The following is a 22,229-nucleotide window of genomic DNA, read 5'->3' as shown; positions in this document are numbered from 1 at the left end:
GTGAGTCACCACGCCTGGCCCAGTCTCATACTTTTAAAGCCTGCCCGAGGTCTGTTGGTCTGTTGTGGCTGTGATCGTGGTTTCTTTCCTTTTTTTTTTTTTTTTTTGAGCAGAGTCTCACTCTGTCACCCAGGCTGGAGTGCAGTGGCGCAATCTTGGCTCACTCCACCTCCCAGGTTCAAGCAATTCTCCTGCCTTTGCCTCCCAAGTAGCTGGGATTACAGGTGGCCACCACCATGCCCAGCTAATTTTTGTATTTTTAGTAGAGATGGGGGTTTCACCATCTTGGCCAGGCTGGTCTCAAACTCCTGACCTCATGATCTACCCACCTTGGCCTCCCAAAGTGCTGGGATTACAGGCATGAGCCACCACACCTGGCCTTTTTTTTTTTTTGAGATGGAATCTGACACTGTCACATGGGCTGGAGCTCAGTGGTGTGATCTCTGCTGACTGCAACCTCTGCCTCCCATTCAAGTGATTCTCCTGCCTCAGACTTCCGAGTAGCTGGGATTACAGGCATGCACCACCATGCCTAGTGAATTTTTTGTATTTTTAGTAGAGATGGGGTTTTACTATGTTGGCCAGGTTGGTCTCAAATGCCTGACCTTGTGATCCACCCGCCTCAGCCTCCCAAAGTGCTGGGGTTACAGGTGTGAGCCACCACGCCTGGCCTATGTGACCGTGATTTCTATTCTCTGTTCCAGGCAAGCCCCACCAGGCCTGCTGGGTGAGGGTCAGGAGCGTGAGGTGGCTGAGGATGGCACTGGCCTTCACTGCTGGGTCTCCGGGCCTGTTCCTCTCTTCCCAAATGTTGTTTGGATGTGCTGTCTCCTCTCTGGTTTTACATTAAATCAGTGAGAACTCTTGGATTCCCTCCTTGAAATGAAATGGTGCCAGGCTTGGTTCCGACCCCTTCCCCTGGTGGCAACCTGAGCCTGTCACCATGACCACAAGGTGACAGCCTGTGATGACAGGGCACCCTCAACCCATAGCGGCCCTGGGCCAGAGCTGGGAGTTTCCTCCCAAAAGCCAAGGCAGAGGCTTCACGCCCCTAGGAGAGGAAGGCCAACACCAGGGGCTTTGAGGGTGGGACTGTGCTCTGTTCACTGTCATTGCTGTGGCAGCGCTAATTTTTCACATATGAGGTGTCGTTAGTCACACACGAAAAAGCTAACTGATCACAGAATTCTAAACAGCACAATTCTGTCTGCAGCCTTGAAAAGCCTGGGACATTTAGAGGTCTAGGAAAATATCCAAAGATAGCAAAAATGTGTGTTGGTTCTAATTTTTTGTTTGAAGACACTTGTTGCTACAGAGGAGATGGAAAGCAGATTTAGCTGTAAAATTTATCGATGCTCCAAAGCAAAGAGGATAAATTGGAAATTGTCTGCATCCTGACAACACCAACTGAAAGAATCCGACCTGTTATAATGTTAGACACTTGGGAGCAGGACCTGGGAGGGGTCATGGCTGGGGGCACCGCCCAGGGCCAGCTGGGGTGGCAGGCTGTGCAGGTTGCACACATTAGATAGGCCCTGGCCTCTGGGTCCACCCTCTGCTCTAAGCACCATCTGGCACAGAGTGAGGGGCTCTACAAGCGTCCACTAGAGGTATTATTATTATTATTCCGAGATGAGGTTTCACTCTTGTTGCCCAGGCTAGAGTGCAATGGCACAATCTCCGCTCACCACAACCTCCGCCTCCTGGGTTCAAGTGATTCTCCTGCCTCAGCCTCCTGAGTAGCTGGGATTACAGGCATGCGCCACCAAGCCCAGCTATTTTTTCTATTTTTAGTAGAGATGAGGTTTCACCATGTTGAATAGGCTGGTCTTGAACTCCTGACCTCAGGTGATCCGCAGCCTCGGCCTCCCAAAGTGCTTCCCCAGGGATCTTCTGACCTAGCAATCCAGCTATGGCGGGCAGGTACCTGGGCCAGTGAAAGCTGAGTAACGTTAGCTGCAGCTCATCTGTGGAATGGAGATGGGTGTGGCTGTGCAAAGGCCTTGCCAGGCAGTGCCTCCCATGCTGCCTAAGAAGAGGTGTGAGGCAGAGAGACAGCAGGTGCCCAGGGTCCTCCGAGCTGGTGGATCCCTGCCCCGCACTTACTAGTCCATTGCCTCTGAGCACTCTCCAGCTCCTGTACAACAGGGGCGGCTGTGTCTCAAAGTTACTGGGAGGAGACAGTGAGGAGGTTCCCCCAAAATGTTCTGAGCCCAGACCCCAAGACAGCGTGGGCTGCTGCACCCTGAGTCGATGGGCACACATAGCTGACAGAGCCTTCCACTCAGCCAGCCTGCGTCCTTGTCTTCCCCTTCCCAGGAAGTCCTCCTAAGTCTATGCAATGCCATTCAGACAATAGTTTGGGTCTGATGAGCCGCTGTCTGTGCTGGGTGGTTTAACCTCCACTTTCCAGCTTCCTGACAATAGAGACAAATCAGGCAGCTATAAGAACTGCTTGTTCCTTCGTTTTCATGTTTGTCTGTTTTATAAACCTTTTTCTCCCTCTGACCAGTGAACAGTGCCAGATGCCACCAGACCCCTGCTGCTGTGGTGCAGCCGGTGGAACATTTTCTCAAGTGGCCACACGGGTCGTTATCTTGGCATGCACAGTTAGCTGGCTGCCTCTGTCACATCTGCACTTCTCCAAAATAGGGCTGCAGGTCCCCAGACCTAGCTAGTAAGAACAGCTATTAACTTAAAGGTGGCAGAGAGGCCCAGAGCTCTTGGGCCTACCAGTTCCTGAGTAAAACTGGCTGGGCTGCAGACTTCTGGAATGCAGGGATGGCTCATGCACCAGGTGGCTGCAGGGGCTGGGGAGTGGGCTGCACCAGCACCAGTCCTACAGCTGAACTGGGGCTGGTGCGGTGGGTCCCCTTTCTTCCAGGGAAAGGGGATGGTTCACAGGGAGGTAGAGATACCCTAAGGCAGCCTTGGTTTTGAGGATTCCAGGGGTTCCCTCTATGTTCTCTTTCTTGCCATTTAGTATGAGGAATCCTGCCTGCTCTCTTAACACACACAAGATTTGGTTGTTTTCTGTTTTTTGGAGTTTTTGTAGTTGCTTCCTCTAAATCTTCCCCGTAAAAGTCCCAAAAGGAATCACTAGCATCTGTTCCTCTCCACTCTTGTCTGGTTAAGCAAGCTGTGCCACCTTTTGCTTCTCTCTAGGTTGACCTTGGCATTTCAGTTCTTTTTATCGGACTTGCTAGGCAGACTCACAGCCAAAAGAGCCTCCTCCCGGTGGCCCTGCAGATTCCTGGGCCACAGCCTCTACCCCTTAACCCTATACCTGCAGACAATGGAAGGAAGCTGGTCCCTTGAACCCCCAGTCCGCCTGACTGTGCTTCTCTAGGCCCAGCTGGAGGAGGGCACCTCTGCTTTGCACAGCGGGCCAGAGGAGTGAAGGAAAGAGGTCATCACTCAACTTTGGTCCAAGGGTCTGGCAGCAGATCTTTTGTACAAACAGGGCAATTTCCTGAGACAGCAAAGCCTTACCTCATCAGGAACACATGGGCGCCTGGTAGCTTACGGCTCCCGGGGCAAAGGAGGCAATCACCACCATCAGCCTCAGCAGGGAGAAGAATGCCTCCCCACAGGAGCCCCAGAGCTGGAGGAGATAGTGGGCACCAGAGGGCTTAGCTGCTGGCACACTTGCCAAGCGGCCACCCTGTGGCTGGGCTGCACATGTGTCTAGCTGTGTCTGGCAGTCTTGGAGCTGAGAGTCTCACTGTTTTTGGTCTGATCAGGCCTCTTGCTTAGGTCCCAGGCCAGGTGAGCTGCCAGCTGCCCACATCAGCGTGGAGCTCCAGGAGCAAGGAGTGAGTAAGCTGCCACGCAAAATCATGGCTGGCAGAGGGTTGAGCAGCCCCAGGGATCGTTTCATCTCTAACCTCTCAATCCACCAAGGAACAAGCCAGGGCCAGGCGAGGGGAAGGACTCACCAGGCCCTTAAGTGGGGAGAGGCTATCTTTGTATGAATGCCTTTAAAAATTTTTGTTGTTGTTTTTTTTTTTTTTTTTTTTTTTTTGAGCCGGAGTCTCGCTCTGTCACCCAGGCTGGAGTTCAGTGATGAGATCTCGGTTCACTGCAACTTCCACCTCCCGGGTTCAAGTGATTCCCCTGCCTCAGCCTCCTGAGTAGCTGGGATTACAAGTGTGTGCCACCAAGCCCAGCTAATTTTTGTATTTTCAGTAGAGACGAGGTTTTACCATGTTGGTCAGGCTGGTCTTGAACTCTTGACCTCATGATCCACCCACCTTGGCCTCCCAAAGTGCTGGGATTATAAGCATGAGCCACCGTTCCTGGCCAAAAGAATTTTTTTTTTTTTTTTTAGATGGAGTCTCACTTCTGTCATCCAGGCTGGAATGCAGTGACTCAATCTCAGCTCACTGCAACCTCCCTCCACCTCCTGGGTTCAAGCGATCCTCCTGCCTCAGCCTCCCGAGTAGCTGGGACTATAGGCACCCACCACAACGCCTGGCTAATTTTGTTGTTTTGTATTTTTAGTAGAGACGGGGTTTTGCTTTTTTTTTTTTTTTTTTGAGACGAAGTCTCACTCTGTCACCCACGTCACCCAGGCTGGAGTGTAGTGGCACAATTTTGACTCACTGCAACCTCCACCTACTGGGTTCAAGTGATTCTACTGCCTCAGCCTCCCAGGTAGCTGGGATTACGTGCACCCACCACAATGCCTGGCTAATTTTTGTATTTTTAGTGGAAATGGGGTTTCACCATGTTGGCCAGGCTGGTCTCGAACTCCTGACTTCAAGTGATCCGCCCTCCTTGGCCTCCCAAAGTGCTGGGATTACAGGCGTGAGCCACTGTGCCCGGCCAAAAAATATATATATACATATATATACTTTTTTGAGATGGAGTTTCACTCTTGTTGGCCAGGCTGTTCTCGAACTCCTGACTTCAAGTGATCCGCCCTCCTCGGCCTCCCAAAGTGCTGGGATTACAAGCGTGAGTCACTGTGCCTGGCCAAAACATATATATATATATATATTTTTTTTTTTTTTTTTTTTTTTTGAAATGGAGTTTCGCTCCTGTTGCCCAGGCTGGAGTGCAATGGTGTGATCTCGGCTCACCGCAACCTCCACCTCCTGGGTTCAAGTGATTCTCCTGCCTCAGCCTCACAAGTAGCTGGGATTACAGGCATGCGCCACCACGCACATGCCTGGTTTTGTTATTTTGTATTTTTAGTAGAGACGGGGTTTCTCCATGTTGGTCAGGCTGGTCTCAAACTCCTGACCTCTGGTGATCTGCCCGCCTTGGCCTCCCAAAGTGCTGGGATTACAGGTGTGAGCCACCCCACCTGGCCATAAATAAATTTTTTTTAACTGCAAGCAAAGAGACATGGCAGACGCCAGGGCTTAGGAGGGTTGAAGTTCGGGGCATCCTATCTAACTTCTAGGCCAGAGCTGTCTGAAGGAATCCCGATAAGCCCCAAATGCAAGCCTCATTTGTCACTTTAGATTTATTGGTAGCCACATTTTAAAGAGTAAAAAGCAACAGGTCAAAATTTAAAATATGCCTGTAATCCTGGATCATGAGGTCAGGAGTTCGAGACCAGCCTGACCAACATGGTGAACCCTCGTCTCCACTAAAAATACAAAAATTAGCCAGTCGTGGTGGCACGAGCCTGTAGTCCCAGCTACTTGGGAGGCTGAGGTAGGAGAATCACCTGAACCCGGGAGGTGGAGGTTGCAGTGAGCTGAGATTGTGCCACTGCACTCCAGCCTAGGCAACAGAGCAAGACTCTGTCTCAAAAAAATAAACAAATAAAACTAAAAATACATTTCATTTAATTCAACATATCCAAAATATTTCAATATGTAATCAATAGAAAAATTAATGAGATGCTTTACTTTTTTTTTTTTTTTTTTGAGACCGAGTTTTGCTCTGTCTCCTAGGCTGGAGTGCCGTGACACAATCTCAGCTCACTGCAACCTCTGCCTTCCAGATTCAAGTGATTCTTCTGCCTCAGCCTCCCGAGTAGCTGGGACTACAGGCAAGTGCCACCATGCCCAGCTAATTTTTTTTAGTAGAGACGAGGTTTCACCATGTTGGTCAGGCTGGTCTTGAACTCCTGACCTCATGATCTGCCCACCTCGGCCTCCCAAAGTGCTGGGATTACAGGCATGAGCCACCGCAGCCGGCCGTTTTACATTCTTTTTCCATAGTACGTCTTTGAAATCTGGTGTGAATTTTGCATGTATAACACATCTCACTTCGGTCCGGGCACCTTCGAATGCACTGTAGCCACACACAGCAGGACTTGTGGTTACAGAAACGGACGCTGAGGGTCTTGATCCAGGCAGTCAGCCCCATCTTGACCTTTTAGATAAAGGGCTCCTTTCTCTCCAAAGTGTGAGGCCAGAGGTGAAGCACAAAGACAGCCATGCCCCACTCTGTGTCCCTGTCCTTTCTCCTGTTTTCTTCTGGGGCCAGGGTTGCTGCCATCAGACAGGAGCATCCCACGTAAGAGACTGCCTCAGGGCTCGGGGTGTTCCTGCCTGCCGCCTGGCAGCCCTTATCAGAGATGCTGGGCCTGATTTGATCTGGCATGAGAAGATCACTCCAGGAAGTCAGCTCTTGTTTTTCTTTTTATTATTATTATTATTATTATTATTATTATACTTTAAATTTTAGGGTACCTGTGCACAATGTGCAGGTTAGTTACATATATATACATGTGCCATGCTGGTGTGCTGCACCCATTAACTCGCCATTTAGCATTAGGTATATCTCCTAATGCTATCCCTCCCCCCTCCCCTCACCCCACAACCGTCCCCAGAGTGTGATGTTCCCCTTCCTGTGTCCATGTGTTCTCATTGTTCAATTCCCATCTATGAGTAAGAACATGCGGTGTTTGGTTTTTTGTCCTTGCGATAGTTTACTGAGAATGATGATTTCCAATTTCATCCATGTCCCTACAAAGGATATGAACTCATCATTTGTTATGGCTGCATAGTATTCCATGGTGTATATGTGCCACATTTTCTTAATTCAGTCTGTCATTGTTGGACATTTGGGTTGGTTCCAAGTCTTTGCTATTGTGAATAGTGCTGCAATAAACATACGTGTGCATGTGTCTTTATAGCAGCATGATTTGTAGTCCTTTGGGTATATACCCAGTAATGGGATGGCTGGGTCAAATGGTATTTCTAATTCTAGATCCCTGAGGAATTGCCACACTGACTTCCACAATTTCTTGCAGTAAATGAGTTAGCCCTTAATCTCCGGGGCGTGTGAGGGCCCCCTACAGTGCTCATTTCCTTCCTGGAGGGCTTCTGCAGAGGGGTCGAAGCTCCAGTGTTCCAGACCTCAGACTCGCTGCCCTCTGCCCAGGGCACCTCCCACTGCACAGCTCAGAGGCTTTGCCTGGCTGCTCTCTGTCTGGAGTCTGGACACCTCTCCCCAGGGCCCCACTTCCATTGACTGCCACCTCCCAGGGAGGGGCCAAGCTCAAAGGTGAAGCAGCCGGGCTCGGTGGCTGATGCCTGTAATCCCAGCACTTTGAGAGGCTGAGGTGGGTGAATCACCTCAGGTCAGGAGTTTGAGACCAGCCTGGCCAACATGGTGAAACCCCATCTATACTAAAAATACAAAAATTAACTGGGTGTGGTGGCGTGCACCTGTAGTCCCAGCTACTCGGGAGGCTGAGACAAAAGAATCGCTTGAACCTGGGAGGCAGGGGTTGCAGTAAGCCGAGATGGTGCCACTGCACTCCAGCCTGGGTGATAAAGCGAGACTCCATTTCAAAAAAAAAAAAAGAAAAGAAAAGAAAAGGTGAGTCAGGGAGGCCAGGGGTGAGGCTGGCGTTGGCCCCCGTAGTCATTCACACAAACGGCTCCTTTCTGAAGACAATTGATTGCAGGCGTACAATGAGTGGTTAGAAGACAAGTGTCACCAGGAATAAAGTGGGAGCAGGCTGGGGCAGAGGCTGAGTGGCCAGTCATCTCTGGTGACATCTCACTGAAGACATGGGCCGGGAGCTGAGGACACTGGAGGCCACTTTGTTTCCTCATTGCTGTCAGGGGCCGCCGCTGCCCTCCCCACCCCCACTGCCCCTGTCAGCTCCTCCACCTCTAGGAATGGGGGTTTCCTGCATCCCCTCTCCACAGCCAAGTTCAGGGGCTTCCCATGAGATTCAGCCAAAAAGGGCGCAGGCCTTTTCTATCTCATGGGGGCCTGAGGCCAGTATCAGGGGTCGGTCCCTGGTCTCCCCCGTCTGCTGGGACCTTTCTCTCCTGCCAGGCTGTGTTTTGTCCTCAGCGAGGCCTGCCAGGATGACCAGGTGATGTCACCCAGTCAGCCTGTTCCATCCCCTGGCTCCCCCTCAAGCCCTCCTTCCACTAAAACCACGGGGATTTCAGGAATGACCTGGAAAGCGACGCCACCTCCGCAGAAGGGGCCTGTTACGCTGGGACCGTGAAATGAGCGCCTGGAAAGGGAGGTGCCATCACCCCTTTCTTGAAGATGCTCAGGGTCACCACAGAAGGAAAAGGCAGCAGCCCTGGTCCCCAGTGTGAGGAAAAGACTAATAAGCTGGCATCACTGTCTGCCACTCAATCTGACTTCATAAAAGCCACCAGGGGCCATTTCTGGGTGGGGCAAGAGGCAGGTAGGAAAAGCCAAGTGCATCAGGCTCCCGGGCCTCAGCCAGAGCCCAGGCTTAGTGGCACCTGAAGCCAGCCCTGGTGCTGCTGCACTGTGCACACTTTATAAAATGGGGCCGGGTGCGGTGGCTTATGCCTGTAATCCCAGCACTTTGGGAGGCCAAGGCGGGTGGATCACTTGAGGTCAGGAGTTCGAGACCAGCCTGGCCAACATGGTGAATCCCCTTCTCTGCTAAAAATACAAAAATTTTCTGGGCGTGGTGATGGGCACCTATAATCCCAGCTACTCGGGAGGCTGAGGCAGGAGAATCGCTTGAACCCGGGAGGCAGAGGTTGCAGTGAGCCAAGATCGTGCCATTGCGCTCCAGCCTGGGTGACAGAGCGAGACTTTGTCTCTTAAAAAAAAAAAAAAATGGACCTTGTGCCAGTTGTCTGGAGTGAACGTCCCCTGGCTGCCCCATCACGTCAGTGGAGAACAGAGAGCCAGGCCCTGGGCTGGCAGTACACCCCCTCCTCTCCTGGGGGATTGAGAGCTGTGAGTAGGGGCCTGCCTGGCAGCAGGGCCTCTGAGCTGGCTGGAGGTGTTTATTAATCCTGAGCTCTGGGGCTGGGGCCTCTCCGCCGAGCCTGCGCCTGCATGTGCACGTCTGTCTCCAGCCCCGTCTGTCCTGGCCCAGCTCCTTCCCTATCTGGGTGTGATCGCCGCCGCGCGCTCCCCTGGGCATGTGGGTGTTAACAAGTCCAAACCTTCTGTGGGAGTCAGGCAGGCTCGGCCCTGCCCTCAAGGCTGTGTGCCCTTTCCTCCCAGACTAGTTATGCAAGAGCAGGCATGAGTGTGGTCGTTGTGGGTGCATGCACGGCAAGCCTGAGGCCTGGCTGCCTGCTGCCTCACCTGCAAGGAGGGGCCTCCCAGAAACTCCCTTCCCCAGTGCCCAGCCACCCTACCTTGCCAGACTTAGCTGACCAGCCAGCAAGGACGCCCACTGCCTCCCACCTGCCCTCCTGCCCTCCTTCGCCATCCAAGCCCAGCCTGAGCCAGCACCTGCCTTTACGACCATGTTCAAGGGACTGAGCAAAGGCTCCCAGGGGAAGGGGTCCCCCAGGGGCTTCCCAGCCAAGGGGTCCCCCAAAGGCTCTCCCAGCAAGCATAGCCGGTGAGTGGGACTGGGGGATGGGGAGCCGGGGAGCTGGGGTGGGGGTGGTGCCAGGCCCAGGTCCTTGAGCCACCTGGCGGCGGCCCAGAGCCCAGGACCAGCCCCGTGCTGGCATTTGGTGTCCCGAGGCCAAAGGGCCCAGGGGTGGACTCTCTCCCTGCCTTGGGAGCCGCAGGCCCAGGCCGAACTTCAGCCCTGGCAGGAGGCAGGGGGTGGCCTGGGGCTCCCTACATCCTCTAAGGGGGCCTGCGGGCCACGGATTGAGGCCACTCAGCGGGAGAAGGGCTGGACAGGAGCCTGCACCGATGCCCGCCTCTGCCAGAGGCTGGGAGACAGGAGAGCCTGGCTGCCTGACTGCAGCTCTGTCCCAAGGCTCTACTTGGCTGGGATGACCCCTGGAGCCTGGGTGCAGGGCATGAGGACTGAGGGGGTGGGGTGGGATCCCTGGGGTAGGGATGCAGGGGCTGTGCTGCCTCCTGCCTAAGCCAGAGCCCTCCCCAGAATTCTCACCCAGGGCCTTGTTGTATTGAAGAGTTAGGGGTTCATGGCCGGGCACGGTAGCTCATGCCTATAATCCCCGAACTTCAGGAGGCCAATGTGGGAGGATTCCTTGAGCCCAGGAGTTCGAGACCAGCCTGGGCAACATATGGAGATCTTGTTTCTATAAAAAAATAAAAGTAAAAACTAGCCAGGCATGGTGGCTCGTGCCTATTGCTTGAGCCCAGGAGTTTGAGGCTGCAGTGAGCCATGATCACACCACTGTGCTCCCACCTGGGTGACAGACTGAGACTCTGTCTTTAAAAAAAAAAAAAAAATCCTGGTGCAATACCTCACGCCTGCAATCCTACCACTTTGGGAGGCCGAGGCGGGTGGATCCCTTGAGCCCAGGAGTTGGAGACCAGCCTGGGCAACATGACGAAATCCCGTCTCCATAAAAAATATACAAAAATTATCTGGATGTAGTGGTGCATGCCTGTAGTCAGAGCTACTTGGGAGGCTGAGGTGAGAGGATCACTTGAGCCCGGGAAGTCGAGGCTGCAGTGAGCTGTGATCACTCCACTGCACTCTAGCCTGGGTGACAGAGCAAGACCCTGTCTGTTAAAACAAAACAAAATAGAGCTGGGGCTTCTTTTCCAGTGGGTGTGGTGCAGGGGGCACTGGGCCTCCCCTGGACCACCCGGTTCTCTGGCACCCAGCCCCAGCTCTCTGTGGATGGACTGGGTGGTGCTCTTCCCACTCACTGGCTTCAGCTCGTCTGCAGAGGAGGCGGCAGCCCGCCTGGGTCCAGGGTGTCGAGATAAGCTCAGGGATGAAAGGCTGGTGTGGGAGTGGGGGTGCCCATTACCCCGATAGGGATCAAGGCACCAACAGACACCGAGGCTGGGCGTCTGGGCGGATGGGAAAGACAGTGGTTAAGACTCTCAGCTAACACTCTCGCTGAGTGACCTGTCCTCCCTGGGGCACCTGAGCCCCACCCAGGGTGGAGCATGCAGCTCCCGGTGGGAGCAGCCATCCCAGGAGGCAGGACCTGAGCAGGAGCACCTGGGGCCCAGCACCTGCAGCTCCCACTGTCCAAGCAGGTTCCCCAGCAGTGCGCTCCTGGCCTGGGGCAGCTCGGTCCTCAGGGCCCTGTTGGCTCTGCATCACCTCACGTGCGATCCACTCGTTTGACATGAACTTACTGAGCACTTACTGCATGCCAGGACTGTTCTAGGCACTGGAGATGTTGCTGTAGACAGAACCAACGGGCCCCTGCCTTCAAGGCACTAGCCCTCTAGTGGGATAAAAACTAACACGTGCTGGGTGCCAACCCTGCACCAGGCCTGCACTGGATGTTTCAGACGGATAAATTCAATTAATGCTCACAATAGCCCTAAGGCATAGATATTTTTATTAAAATCCCGCTTTACGAGCGAGGAACCTCAGGCACAGAGAGGTTGAGTAACTTGCCCAAGGTCACACAGCATTAATGATGGAGAAAGATGAAACCAGGCTGTCCTGGCCACAGAGTTCTTCCAGACTGCTGTGCCTTCACCAGCACTGTCCCTTTGCTTGTGGGGGCGGGGGGCATCCTTTGACCCAGTTCAAGGCTTCCCCTGCCCCAGGATAATGATCCCCCATAAGGCACTGTGCTCATGAGGCTTGGACCAATCTGCCCTCTCTTAGGTCTGCTTGACCTCGTGACCTCCACAGAGTGACTGCGTGCACACAGCAGGTGCTCTATGGAGGCTGCAGGGCGAATGCACAGAAAAAGCCCTGGGGTGGAAGCGAGGTTTCCCCTCCGTCCCTGACCATGTGACTCAAAGCAAGTCAGGGCCCAATCTGGGCTTTGAACCCTCAACTCTGGAGAATGTTAAGGTGCCCAGCAGTCTCTTGCGCCTGCCCCCGCTCCCCGGCTCCAACAGTGTGAGGCTCCTCTAGACGGCTACTGAAGCCAGCACTCTGGCAAAGCTCCCCGGGGTCGAGGAGGTATAGGGGAACACAGGGCTGGAGTGGGAGGAGGTGGGGGTGGGGGACATGCTGCTGCCTCCCTGCCCCAGCCAACCCAACTGCCCCTCCCAGGGCCCAGCCAGGCTGGCTCAGGTACTAGTGGCTGAGCTGCTGATTCACCTGCTCTCGGGGGGGAGGTGGCAGGCAGCTGGGTGGGGTCAGGAACTCACTGCCAGCACAGCTGGCTGAGGCTGGGACACCGAGGCCGCCTCCCCCCCCCCCTGCAACACCAGAGAGACCTGAGACCCTCACCTTTTGACCCCTCATGTGGCAGGGCAGTGCTAACACCCCCAACCAGTTCTAGCTCACAGAGCCTCCTGCAGAGAGAGACCCCAAAGTCAGGGCAGTGAGCTAGGCTGTGGGGGCAGGATGGGGTGGAGGGAGGGCAGGGGACGCCACCTGGATGGGGCACAGAGGGGCCTCTTCCACCGAGCTGCCCACTGTCCCCTCCACCCACCAGGCCTGCCACCCGGGAGCTGGCCCTGCTCATCTGCCACATGCAAGCCAGCACCAACCAGGTGGAGCGGGACATCCTGGAGACGCAGAAGAGGCTGCAGCAGGTGAGGCCCCGGCAGCAGTTGGCATGGTGTAGGCAGGCTGGGTGGCATGGGAGGCCCATCATCAGGCCTGGCACTCCCTGAGTGCCCCCTGGTGATGGTGAAGATGGGACAGATGACCTTTGTCCTGCACCGCCCGTCCCCTAACACACGTGGGAGACGGGGCTCAGCTTCATTCTTTGCTGGACTCCCGTGTCCTGTCACCTGCCCCACGGACGCCCTGGGCCTGACCCTGTGCCTGGCGTGGGCCTTGAGGTTGGCCAGCATAGCTGGGGTCCCAAAGGTGGGGCTCAGGCCCACAGTGATGGGCATCAGGGGTGTGGGGGCTCTGGGCCCTGGCGAGTCTGCCCATCCCCTGCCCACAGGACCAGCTGAACAATGAGCAGTGCCAGGCCCTGCAGCACCAGCAGGAGATAGGCCGCAGCCTGAAGGAGGCCGAGGTGCTGCTCAAGGACCTCTTCCTGGACGTGGACAAGGCCCGGCGGCTCAAGCACCCACAGACTGAGGAGATTGAGAAGGAGTGAGTGGGGCTGCGGCAGGGCTGGGGGTCCCTGGGGAAGACCCAGGCCCAGCCTGACCTGCCTGCCACCTTCTTGACAGCATCGAGCAGCTGCACGAGCGGGTGACCCAGGAGTGTGCGGAGTACCGTGCCCTGTACGAGAAGATGGTGCTGCCGCCCGACGTGGGACCCAGGATCGACTGGGCACGCGTGCTGGAGCAGAAACAGGTCAGGAGCTCAAAGTCACACCCCAGTGTGATCAGAGGGCAATAAGGAACTGAATTTAACCCAGGGCCTGACTGTAGGCTTGAACAGTCAGAGTGTAGGGGTGGCTCAGGGGTCTGGGCAGGGAGACAGCAGAGCAGACAGTGCAGTCAGGGAAGACTTCCTGCAGGAGGAGGCACACGAAGAGACTTCAGAGGGGTGAGAGGGCTCGGTTGGGCCAGGGTGAAGTAGTGAGGAGAGGACCATTCCAGAAAGAAGGAGCAAAGGTTCCTGCCAGGAGGAAGCCTAGGGTTCGACGGGAAATGGGGATTTCTGGGCAGGTGGGCAGAGCCAGGTCATGGGGCATTCTGATCCCTGGGTGAGGAGTTGTGCTTTGATGCCACACAGAAGGGGTGTCATCATGACAACAGAGGGACAGTGGGGAAGGGCCCGGGTGGAGTAGGGCGTTCTGAGGGCCCTGGAGCTTGGCTGGAGGTGTCCAGGCAGGAAGCACTGAGGCTGGCTCACAGACAAGGCAGGATGGAGCTGGAGACTTCTCAGAGGCTGAGCCCAGCGTCTGGGAACCTGTGGGACTCAGGGGCCACTGCAGAATGGCCTCGCCCCTGGGTGAGCTTCAGGGCGTGCACCCGGGCTGCTCCCAGGCTCGTCCACGCTCTGCCCAAATGACCAAGTCCACTTCTCCGAGTGGGAGGCTCGTGGGTTCTCTGGCTCCCCACCGCGGTCCTGTGGTGACTGAGCCGCCGGCTCTCCTGCAGAAGCAGGTCTGCGCAGGCCAGTACGGGCCCGGCATGGCGGAGCTGGAGCAACAGATCGCCGAGCTCAACATCCTGCAGAAGGAGATCGACGCCTATGGACAGCAGCTGCGGAGCCTCGTGGGGCCGGTGGGTGAGCCGGCAGGATGTCACATCCGGGGCCAGCCCCAGCCCCTGTTTCTCCAGTCAGAGCCGGAGCTAGATCGGCTGGGCCCTGGGGATAGGGGTGGGTTGGGGATGGCTGGCCCAGATCTTAGGGGGCCGTCTCCCTGCACCTCACCTCTCACGGGCTTGTTTCTCCCCTTGGTCGAGGCAGGATGCAGCCACCATCCGGAGCCAATACCGAGACCTACTGGTGAGCAGGAGGGAGGGTCGGGCAGGGTGACTGCGGGTGGGCCTGGGTGGCGGCTCGGACCCTGCCTGGACCCTGCCCGGGGCCAGTGTTCCTGAGCGCGGCCCAATGGCGCCTTTTGCCCCCCTTTCTCTCTCCCCACCCTGCTGCTGGCGGCGGGTCCTGAGCACAGAAGGCGGCATCGTGGCGTGGGCAGAGCCTGGGCAGCCTGTGCACGCACCTGCAGGGCTGCACGCGGCAGCTGAGCGCCCTGGCGGAGCAGCAGCGCCGCATCCTGCAGCAGGACTGGAGCGACCTCATGGCCGACCCTGCGGGCGTGCGGCGGGAATACGAGGTCGGCTGGCAGAGGTTGGGGCCAGGCGGGGGCGGCCAGGGCCATCCTGGTCCTCACCGCCGCTCCCCACCCGACTCGCCCCCAGCACTTCAAGCAGCACGAGCTGCTGAGCCAGGAGCAGAGCTTAAACCAGCTGGAGGACGACGGCGAGCGCATGGTGGAGCTGCGGCACCCCGCGGTGGGGCCCATTCAGGTGCGCTGGGGACAGGGCAAGAGTGAGAAGGGACGTGGTGGGTGGAGAAGGGGGGGAGGTGGGGTGGACGTGGGGGGAGCGGGGCGTGGTCCGAGGGCTCCGTGCTGCCGTACCCAGGCCCACCAGGAGGCCCTGAAGATGGAGTGGCAGAACTCCCTGAACCTGTGCATCTGCCAGGAGACCCAGCTGCAGCACCTGGAGGACTACAGCCAGGTGAGCCCTGGGGCAGGCGGCAGGGGCGGCAGGGGCGGCAGGGGCGGGAGGTCCCACAGCACACCTGCCCACAGTAGAGGCACTGCACCTCTCAACTAGACAGAGCTGGCAGGGCGCGGTGGCTCACACCTGTAATCCCAGCACTTTGGGAGGCCGAAGCTGGCGGATCACTTGAGGTCAGGAGTTCGAGATCAGCCTGGCCAACATGGTGAAACCCTGTCTCTACTAAAAATATCAAAATTAGCCAGACGTGGTGGCGCATGCCTGTAATCCCAGCTACTCAGGAGGCTGAGGCAGGAGAATCGCTTGAACCCAGGAGGTGGAGGTTGCAGTGGGCCGAGATTGGTCCACTGCATTCCAGCCTGGGTGACAAAGAGAGACTCCACCTCAAAAATAAAATAAAATAGAGCTGTGTGGTAGCCACTCGGTCCCAGAGGGAAGGAAAGACATGGGCACATTCTCAACAGGGTGAAGCGGTTCCCAGGGGGGGTGAAAATCGGTTCTTAATGGCAGAAAAATAACTCTTTTTATGCATGAAGTACAGATCCACATACAGCACCTAAGCTGTATACAGCATATCTGTGGTATAAAAATTTCATGGGGGCCAGGTGTGGTGGCTCACACCTGTAATTCCAGCACTTTGGGAGGCCAAGCCAGGAGAATTGCTTGACCCCAGTAGTTCCAGATCAGCCTGGGCAACATAGCAAGATCTTGTCTCTATACAAACAGATAAATCTCTATCAAAATAAATAAATAAATAAAATTTTATGGGGATGAGGTGGGGGGAAAAAAGAAAAGATTTCTTAAAAGGCTCTTTAGGAGAATAATAATGAAAAAAAATGGTTGAGAAACCCTGATATAATATACAACTGGGATTTGGGGGCAGATAATGTTTCATACATTTTCCTATAGAACCACAGGACTGTGATCACACACTGACAAAAATTCCGTAAAAGCACCTGGAATGCTTCTTTAAAGCACAGCTTCTTCTCCTGGGCTGGGACAAGTGCAGCTCCAATACCCTCTGTCCCAGCAAGAAAGACTTCAGGTGCTGGAGGGAGGCAGGTGACGGTGCCCTTCATTTGTGCAGGAAGGATGAAGACCAAGTGTTTTATGACCCACTTAAAAAAATTAAGTTCAGTGCACGAATAAGAGCCCATTTGCAAGAGCACACCAGTGATAAAAGGTCCTGCCGCCTGTGTAGGAAAAAGAAAGACCGACCAGAGTAGCGGAGAGTGACAGTTTAGGTTTAGCTGGTTTAAGTTTAGCTGGTTTAGGTTTATCTGGTTTGTGTTTAGCTGGTTTAGGTTTATCTGGTTTGTGTTTGGCTTGTTTAGGTTTAGCTGGTTTCGGTTTAGGTGGTTTGTGTTTAGCAGGTTTAGATTTAGCTGGTTTAAGTTTAGCTGGTTTAGGTTTACCTGGTTTAGGTTTTTATGGTTTAGGTTTAGCTGCTTTGTGTTTAGCTGGTTTAGGTTTAGCTGGTTTCGGTTTATCTGGTTTGTGTTTGGCTGGTTTAGGTTTAGCTGGTTTCGGTTTAGGTGGTTTGTGTTTAGCAGGTTTAGATTTAGCTGGTTTAAGTTTAGCTGGTTTAGGTTTACCTGGTTTAGGTTTAGCTGCTTTGTGTTTAGCTGGCTTAGGTTTAGCTGGCTTAAGTTCAGCTGGTTTGTAGAGTCAATGGGCAGCAGGTTGCCCCAGGCTCTGCCCTCGACCACCCAGTGAACTCAGTTCCAGGAAGAGGCCGACTGAGTCAGCCAGACCCTGGAGAAGCTCAACTCCAACTTGGATGCCAAGTCCAGCCCTGCACCTGGGGGCCCCCCTGGCACCCCCACAGAGCTGCTGCAACAGCTGGAGGTGAGACAGCCCCACCAGGCCATCTGCACCCGACTTCTGGGAATTGGTCCTGTCCATCTTTCTGGGCCTCAGCCCTTCTGCCTCGGTACCTAGTCCTGTCCCAAGCCCTGGCCTGGGTGCTGGCGAGGGGTCTGCTCTAGCAGGAGGCTGGCCAGGTACCAGCAAGCTCCTCCCACCTCTGGACATCAGTTTCCTCATTTGCAGTGGGACAAGGGCAGCCTGGGAGAGCTCTGAAGCCTGTCTAGCTTCTGCTCGGAGGCCTGGGTGATGCTGTGCCATCCCCCTCCCTGCAACTAGCAGATCCCAGGATCCTAGGCCCCCAGAGAGGGGCTCCTTTTACTTTGCTGATTTAGAGACCCCTGCCTTCATGAAGGCCAGCCTCTAGTCCTTTTGAAGGACAGGTATGGTGTGGCCAGCCTCCAATGTAGCCTGGCCTGAGTCCCCTCTGCCTGGGCCCCCGGCAGGCAGAGGAGAAACAGCTGGCCATCACTGAGAGGGCCACTGGGGACCTGCAGCAGCGAAGCCGGGATGTGGTCCCTCTGCCACAGCAAAGAAGCCTGCCTCAGCAGCCCCTGCACGTGGGCAGCATCTGTGACTGGGACTCAGGAGAAGTGCGAACTCCCCCACCTCACCCCTGCCACCATCCAGCCCCACCCAGCCCATCCCCTGCCCCTGCCCAAGCCCATCCCTGCTCCATCCCCAGCTGTCTCCTGCACCCACTTTTGCCCTACTCCTTCCCTTGACCCAGACCCTCCTCTCTCCAAGTCCTGTCCTGCCTCTTTTCTACCCCAGCACCTCCCACCCTACTCTTGTCCCTGTTCCAGCTGCTGTCCCCATCTGTCTCTGTCCCCAGCCCCTACTCTGCCCTGGCCTTGGACCCCTGCCCCTGAGCCCGCAGGAGCCGCTCCCTTTCTGTGCCCCCAGGTGCAGCTGCTGCGGGGTGAGTGGTATAAGCTGATAGATAACACTGACCCGCACACCTGGGTCATGCGAGGCCCTGGTGGGGAGAACAAGTATGCTCCCACCGCCTGCTTCTGCATCCCAGTACCAGACCCTGATGCCGTGGCCAGTGCCTCCTGGTAGGTCTGTGGAGGGATACTCAGGGGCAGGCTGTAGGCAGAGCAGGCCGGCCCTGCGCTGTCCAAGCCTATGGCCCGGCAGACCCCTGCTGAAAGGCCGGCCTCCACCTGAAGCTGCGTCTACTGGGGCTGGGGAGGGAGAGAGGCAGAGTGAGGACCTCTTTCTCTGATCCCCTCTTCGTTCTAGGCTGGCCTCGGAGCTGCAGGCCCTGAAGCAGAAATGGGCCACAGTCCAGAGCCGCCTGAAGGCCAGCGCTGCGGAGTCTGTTCGGCCCAGCCAGCAGGGTACTCAGGGTGGCCCGGGGAGGGGTGGCTGTGGGGCTAGAAGGAGTAGATTCTGACTTCCGACTGGTCTGTGATGGGCAGGGGTCGCCTTGGGTTAGGGACCATCACTCTGGGGATTTCATCTCTGGGGTGGCCCTGCCCATCCCCTCCACCCGACCCCAACAGGACCCTCTGTGGGCATCTGGTGGGGGCATCTGGCAGTCTGGAGATAGGCCCTGGGCCCTCCACCAACACCTCTGCCCCCAGCTCCATCTGGCTCGGCCCTGGCCAACCCACAGGCCCAGAAGCTCCTGACACAGATGACCCGGCTGGATGGAGACCTGGGACAGATAGAGAGGCAGGTGCTGGCCTGGGCGCCGGCCCAGCTGAGCCGCACCACACCCCAGGAGGACCTGGGGGGCCACATCCACAGCCACGAGGTGGGTAAGCAGCGGAAAGGGGCGGCTGGGATGAGAAGCGGCCCGGCCCTGGTGCTCACACTTCAGGGAGGTGAGGCAAGTGCAGGAGCAGTGGCTGGGACAGAGGTGGAGAAGGGTGTGGACAGACCCGGGCTCAGACAAGCTTATTCCCCTCCTGGCTCCTCCACTGACCAGCTCTGTGATCTTAGACTAGATAACTTTCTGGGCTTTGGTTTCCTCATCCCTGAAGCAGACGTAATAATGCCCAGCTCACCTGATCATTCAGGAAGGTTCCAGTAGGGCCCAATGTCAACACCCCCAGGAGGTATTCTGGCAAAGCTCCTGAAATAGCAAGGAAGCCTGGAGAATCTGCGGAAGAGATGTCCCCTGGCTGCAAGGGGGAGCCTTCCTGGGGAGGTTGCAGCATTGTGTAAACTCCTTACCCAAGAACAGCAAGCTCTCTACCACGTGGACTCAACACTCCCAAGAGTGCTCAAAGTGAAACCCACATTGGGCCACAGTCTGGGTTATCTTTCCAAACTAGTTTCTTTTATTTTCTTGAGACAAAGTCTCTCTGCATCACCCAGGCTGGAGTGCAGTGGCGCGATCTCGGCTCACTGCAACTTCTGCCTCCCAGGTTCAAGCAATTCTCCTGCCTCAACCTCCGGAGTAGCTGGGATTACAGGTGCACACCACCATGCCCAACTAATTTTTGTATTTTTAGTAGAGACGGGGTTTCACCATGTTGGCCAGGCTGATGTCGAACTCCTGACCTCAAGTGATCCACCCATCTTGGCCTCCCTGAGTGCTGGGATTACAGGCGTGACCCACGCGCCTGGTCTGTTTCTTGAGATGGGGTCTCACTTTGTCACCCAGGCTGGAGTGCAGTGGTGTGCAGTGGTATAATCTCAGCTCACTGCAACCTCCACCTCCCAGGCTTGAGTGATCCTCCCACCTCAGCCTCCCAAGTAGTTGGGACCACAGGTGCAACACTGAGCCCAGCTAATTTTTTTGGTGGAGATGGGGTTTTGCCATGTTGCCCAGCTCATGGGACAGTGAGCTGTAGAGGAAAGTTTGGAGTCATCGGATGATTACTAGAAAATGAGCTGTGAAATGGGATGAGAACATGAGACAGTGTAGAAACTGGGGACATGAATGGCTGCAGGTCTGAGAACGTAACATGACATTATTGGGTAGAGGCAGAACATTCTAGGAGAACACAGAATGGGAGTTCAGGGTGTGGGAAATCCAGGGGGGTTCACTCAGGGCTCCAGTAATTGGTTTTGTGTCCTGAAGGGGCGGTCACCCAGCTGAATCAGAGTCAGGCTGACACTGACCCAGATCCCTGTGACCGGGACTCTCAGCAACGACACAGAGGTGACCTGGGGGAGCAGTCGTCTTGGAATGGGAGGAGGAAGAGCCCCCATGTGGAGCACGTGGACACAGGAAGAGGTGCAGGTGCTGGCCTGTGAACCTGGTCTTCACCTGAGGGACGGGCAAGTGGAGGACAGGTACCCAGACGATGGTGGACAGTGGCCACTCTCGTAACTCCTTGAACTTCTTTTCCTTTCTTTCCCCTCTGGGATGAGAAGGCCATCACAAGGGTATTTTTTCCCTTGTTTCACAAGACTGCCTGAATTTCAGATTGATGTTTTATACATGGGAGCGGCTGTGTCTTGACCTGGTTGCTGTTGAAGGACCATTGGAAAGGTCGTGAAGCCAGAACTGTAACTTTCTGTGATAGAAACAGCCTGGCCTGTGTCCCTTCCCATGTCCCAGCATCCACAGGACAACGCTCATCATGAGCTAAGGGGGCAGGTGTGGGCCACAGTGATACACATACTGGGCCACTTAGGCAAACCTGTTGTTTTCCTCTCCTGTCAGGACCACAAATCACCCAGCCACATGGTTAGCATATGTCTAACGCCAGCTGCAGCTCCAGGGACAGGCCATGCACTATCCAACCGATCTGACTGTCCACTCCCAGTCACTATGATGGTGTCAGGGGAGACGGTGTGAGTGATCTAGACAAGTTGTCCTGAAGGCCAGGATTCCTGATCAGTAGGTCAGGGACTCCAGGTCTTAATCATTCTGGAGGGTTTGTATCCAAATGTGATTCCCAGGACGGCAGAGGTATTTTGTTCCCATGGGAATTCAGCCAGGGGACAGGAAAGGACATGGAGAAGGGACATCTCAGATTAAGTCTCAGAGGGAGATTCTGCTTTTGCCATCTAAAAGGAAAAGTTCCTGTGACACCTTTGAATGATGCTAGGAGGCAGTTTTCAATGTTTCCATTGTGGCGATGAGCTCAGGGCCTCCCCAACTCCCCTTGCCCATGAAGGCTTCCCAGCAGGAGGCTCAGTATGCCCCATCCTGGTCCTAAGGCAGCCAGCCTTGAGCCCTCTCTCCTCACCCAGGCTTCAGTCCCTCCTCCCTCCCCCAAACACATGCTGAATCCCACCATTCTCTCCAGTGACCCAAGCTGGTCCCACAGCCTTCACACTTCTCAATTCCTTGTCCATCTTCTCTGAGAAATCTAAACTTTTCTGCACAAACTGAAGTCAGATCTTGTGTCATCCCAGTCTAACCCTCTAATGGCTCCTCTCCCCTACCCCCTGCCCACCGAGTGCTTCTCTCCTCACAGGTAATTTTCTCTAATTGCATTGACATATATGCTTGTTAGTCTTATCTATTCTACCAGATGATGTAAGCTTCTTGGCTAATGCTTGGCCAAGAAGAACAATGAGCCTTCCTGTTTTGTTCATCTTGTGTCCTGAGCCCCTTGACTTGAAGCTGGCACACAGTAGGTGTTCAGACCTCTGGGAATAAACTATCCTGGGTCACTCTGTGGACAGTGGACTCTGTTTTTGGTTCTGTCCTGAGCCATCAGATTCTCAGGGCAGCCTGACCCTGGTATTGAGAAATATTTCTTAATATGAGACAATATGACAATGTGTTACTGTCAGGGCTGGATGTGTGGGTAGAATTGAGAGGAAGGAGACACAGTTTCTAGACCATATTCACTGCGGTGGGTCTAAATCTCTAAACTTTGAACAAAAAAACAAAAAAGAGAAAGAAAGAACCCACCGGGGCTAAGCCGCTGACTTGGCCGAGGGCTGGGGGCTGCACAGGGAGAACATCTCACTGCGTGTGCCACATGTTTTAGTCTCACAGTGCCTGCAGCACTGCATGAGCTTGATGTCCCGGTCCCAAGCTGAGCAGGGATAAT

General features: G+C 55.2%; 1 protein-coding gene across 1 annotated transcript in view; it reads left to right on the top strand.

Annotated features, from left to right (window-relative positions):
- LOC100458449 (envoplakin-like protein) overlaps positions 1 to 22,229 on the top strand; it is a 33,172-nt gene that overhangs the window by 7,859 nt on the left and 3,084 nt on the right. Inside the window, 15 exon segments of the mRNA XM_063718408.1 lie at positions 12,723 to 12,822; positions 13,185 to 13,339; positions 13,420 to 13,496; positions 13,499 to 13,546; positions 14,299 to 14,424; positions 14,612 to 14,650; positions 14,820 to 14,866; positions 14,868 to 14,981; positions 15,067 to 15,174; positions 15,292 to 15,387; positions 17,703 to 17,849; positions 18,163 to 18,317; positions 18,505 to 18,602; positions 18,849 to 19,025; positions 20,297 to 20,511. Coding sequence (XP_063574478.1) covers positions 12,760 to 12,822; positions 13,185 to 13,339; positions 13,420 to 13,496; positions 13,499 to 13,546; positions 14,299 to 14,424; positions 14,612 to 14,650; positions 14,820 to 14,866; positions 14,868 to 14,981; positions 15,067 to 15,174; positions 15,292 to 15,387; positions 17,703 to 17,849; positions 18,163 to 18,317; positions 18,505 to 18,602; positions 18,849 to 19,025; positions 20,297 to 20,472 — 1,626 coding nt within the window. The 5' untranslated portion in view covers positions 12,723 to 12,759 and the 3' untranslated portion in view covers positions 20,473 to 20,511.

This window comes from Pongo abelii, chromosome 19 (assembly GCF_028885655.2).
Source record: "Pongo abelii isolate AG06213 chromosome 19, NHGRI_mPonAbe1-v2.0_pri, whole genome shotgun sequence".
NCBI classification, from domain to species: domain Eukaryota; kingdom Metazoa; phylum Chordata; class Mammalia; order Primates; family Hominidae; genus Pongo; species Pongo abelii.
Note: the sequence above shows the minus strand (reverse complement) of the source record. Positions and strands in the feature narration are given on the sequence as shown.